An 864-nucleotide genomic window follows, 5' to 3' on the forward strand; every position below is an offset into this window, starting at 1 on the left:
CTGGCAGCCCCTCCTCCCTCAGACCCAGGGGTCCAGGCCCCGGCCTCTCCCCCCTCAGACCCGGGGGTCCAGGCCCCAGGCCCTCCCCCCTCAGACCCGGGGGTCCAGGCCCCAGGCCCTCCCCCCTCAGACCCGGGGGTCCAGGCCCCGGCCCCTCCTCCCTCAGACCCGGCGGCCCAGGACCCAGCCACACTTTACATGAGGCCTCATCCATTTCACCCCTTTGGCCTTCTCTGAGTCCGGCCCCAGCTGGTCATAGCCAAGGGCATCAGGGCCAGCAGGGAAGTAAGGGTCGCGGAACAGGAGTCCCGAATCCAGGCAGGCTGCCCGGATGGCCTCATAGCTCTGGCCCCGAAAGAGCTGCAGGCCCTCGGCCCCCGCCTCCTCATCCACCAGCTGGATGGTGATCCTCCCGCTCCCGCTCGCCATCTGGGCACTCTGGCTCTGGGCTGGCCCCAGGCCCTTTAAGCTCCTGCGTCGTGGGGGCGGGGCCTCCCTCCCCTGAGCCCGGATGGGGGTCTTTAGGCCGTGAGTAGCCCTCCCCTCGTTAACATTAATTGATGGTTTGGGGTGCCCGGGCAGCAGGGACGCCTCTTCAGTGGTTTCCTCCGGGGGCGTGGGGCCTTCAGTTGTGGCTGAGGTAGCAGCTTAATGGGCTTGGCCAGCAGCAGGAGGGAAGGCGGGCAGAGCTGAGGGAGGTCTGGCTGCTGCTGGGAGAGCACCCAGAAGGAGGTCAGTGCGGGGGTGTGCTGCGGCCTGCGGCTCCTGTGGGACTGGAGGGAGGGTGGGTTCACCTCGACGCCTATTTCTTTTTTTTTTTGAGTTGGAGTCTCACTGTGTCGCCCAGACTGGAGTGCAGTGGCC

The 864-nt window shown here is 67.0% G+C and overlaps 1 protein-coding gene across 1 annotated transcript in view; it reads right to left on the reverse strand.

Annotated features, from left to right (window-relative positions):
* Positions 1-732, reverse strand: part of CAPN12 (calpain 12) — an 11419-nt gene extending 10687 nt beyond the window's left edge. Inside the window, exon 1 of the mRNA XM_008074036.2 lies at positions 199-732. Within this exon, the coding sequence (XP_008072227.1) occupies positions 199-429 (231 nt within the window). The 5' untranslated portion in view covers positions 430-732. The remainder of the gene's footprint in view (positions 1-198) is intronic.
* Positions 733-864: the final 132 nt, after the last annotated feature.

This window comes from Carlito syrichta, unplaced genomic scaffold, assembly GCF_000164805.1.
Source record: "Carlito syrichta isolate Samal-C Ts95f unplaced genomic scaffold, Tarsius_syrichta-2.0.1 Scaffold316280, whole genome shotgun sequence".
Taxonomy (NCBI): domain Eukaryota; kingdom Metazoa; phylum Chordata; class Mammalia; order Primates; family Tarsiidae; genus Carlito; species Carlito syrichta.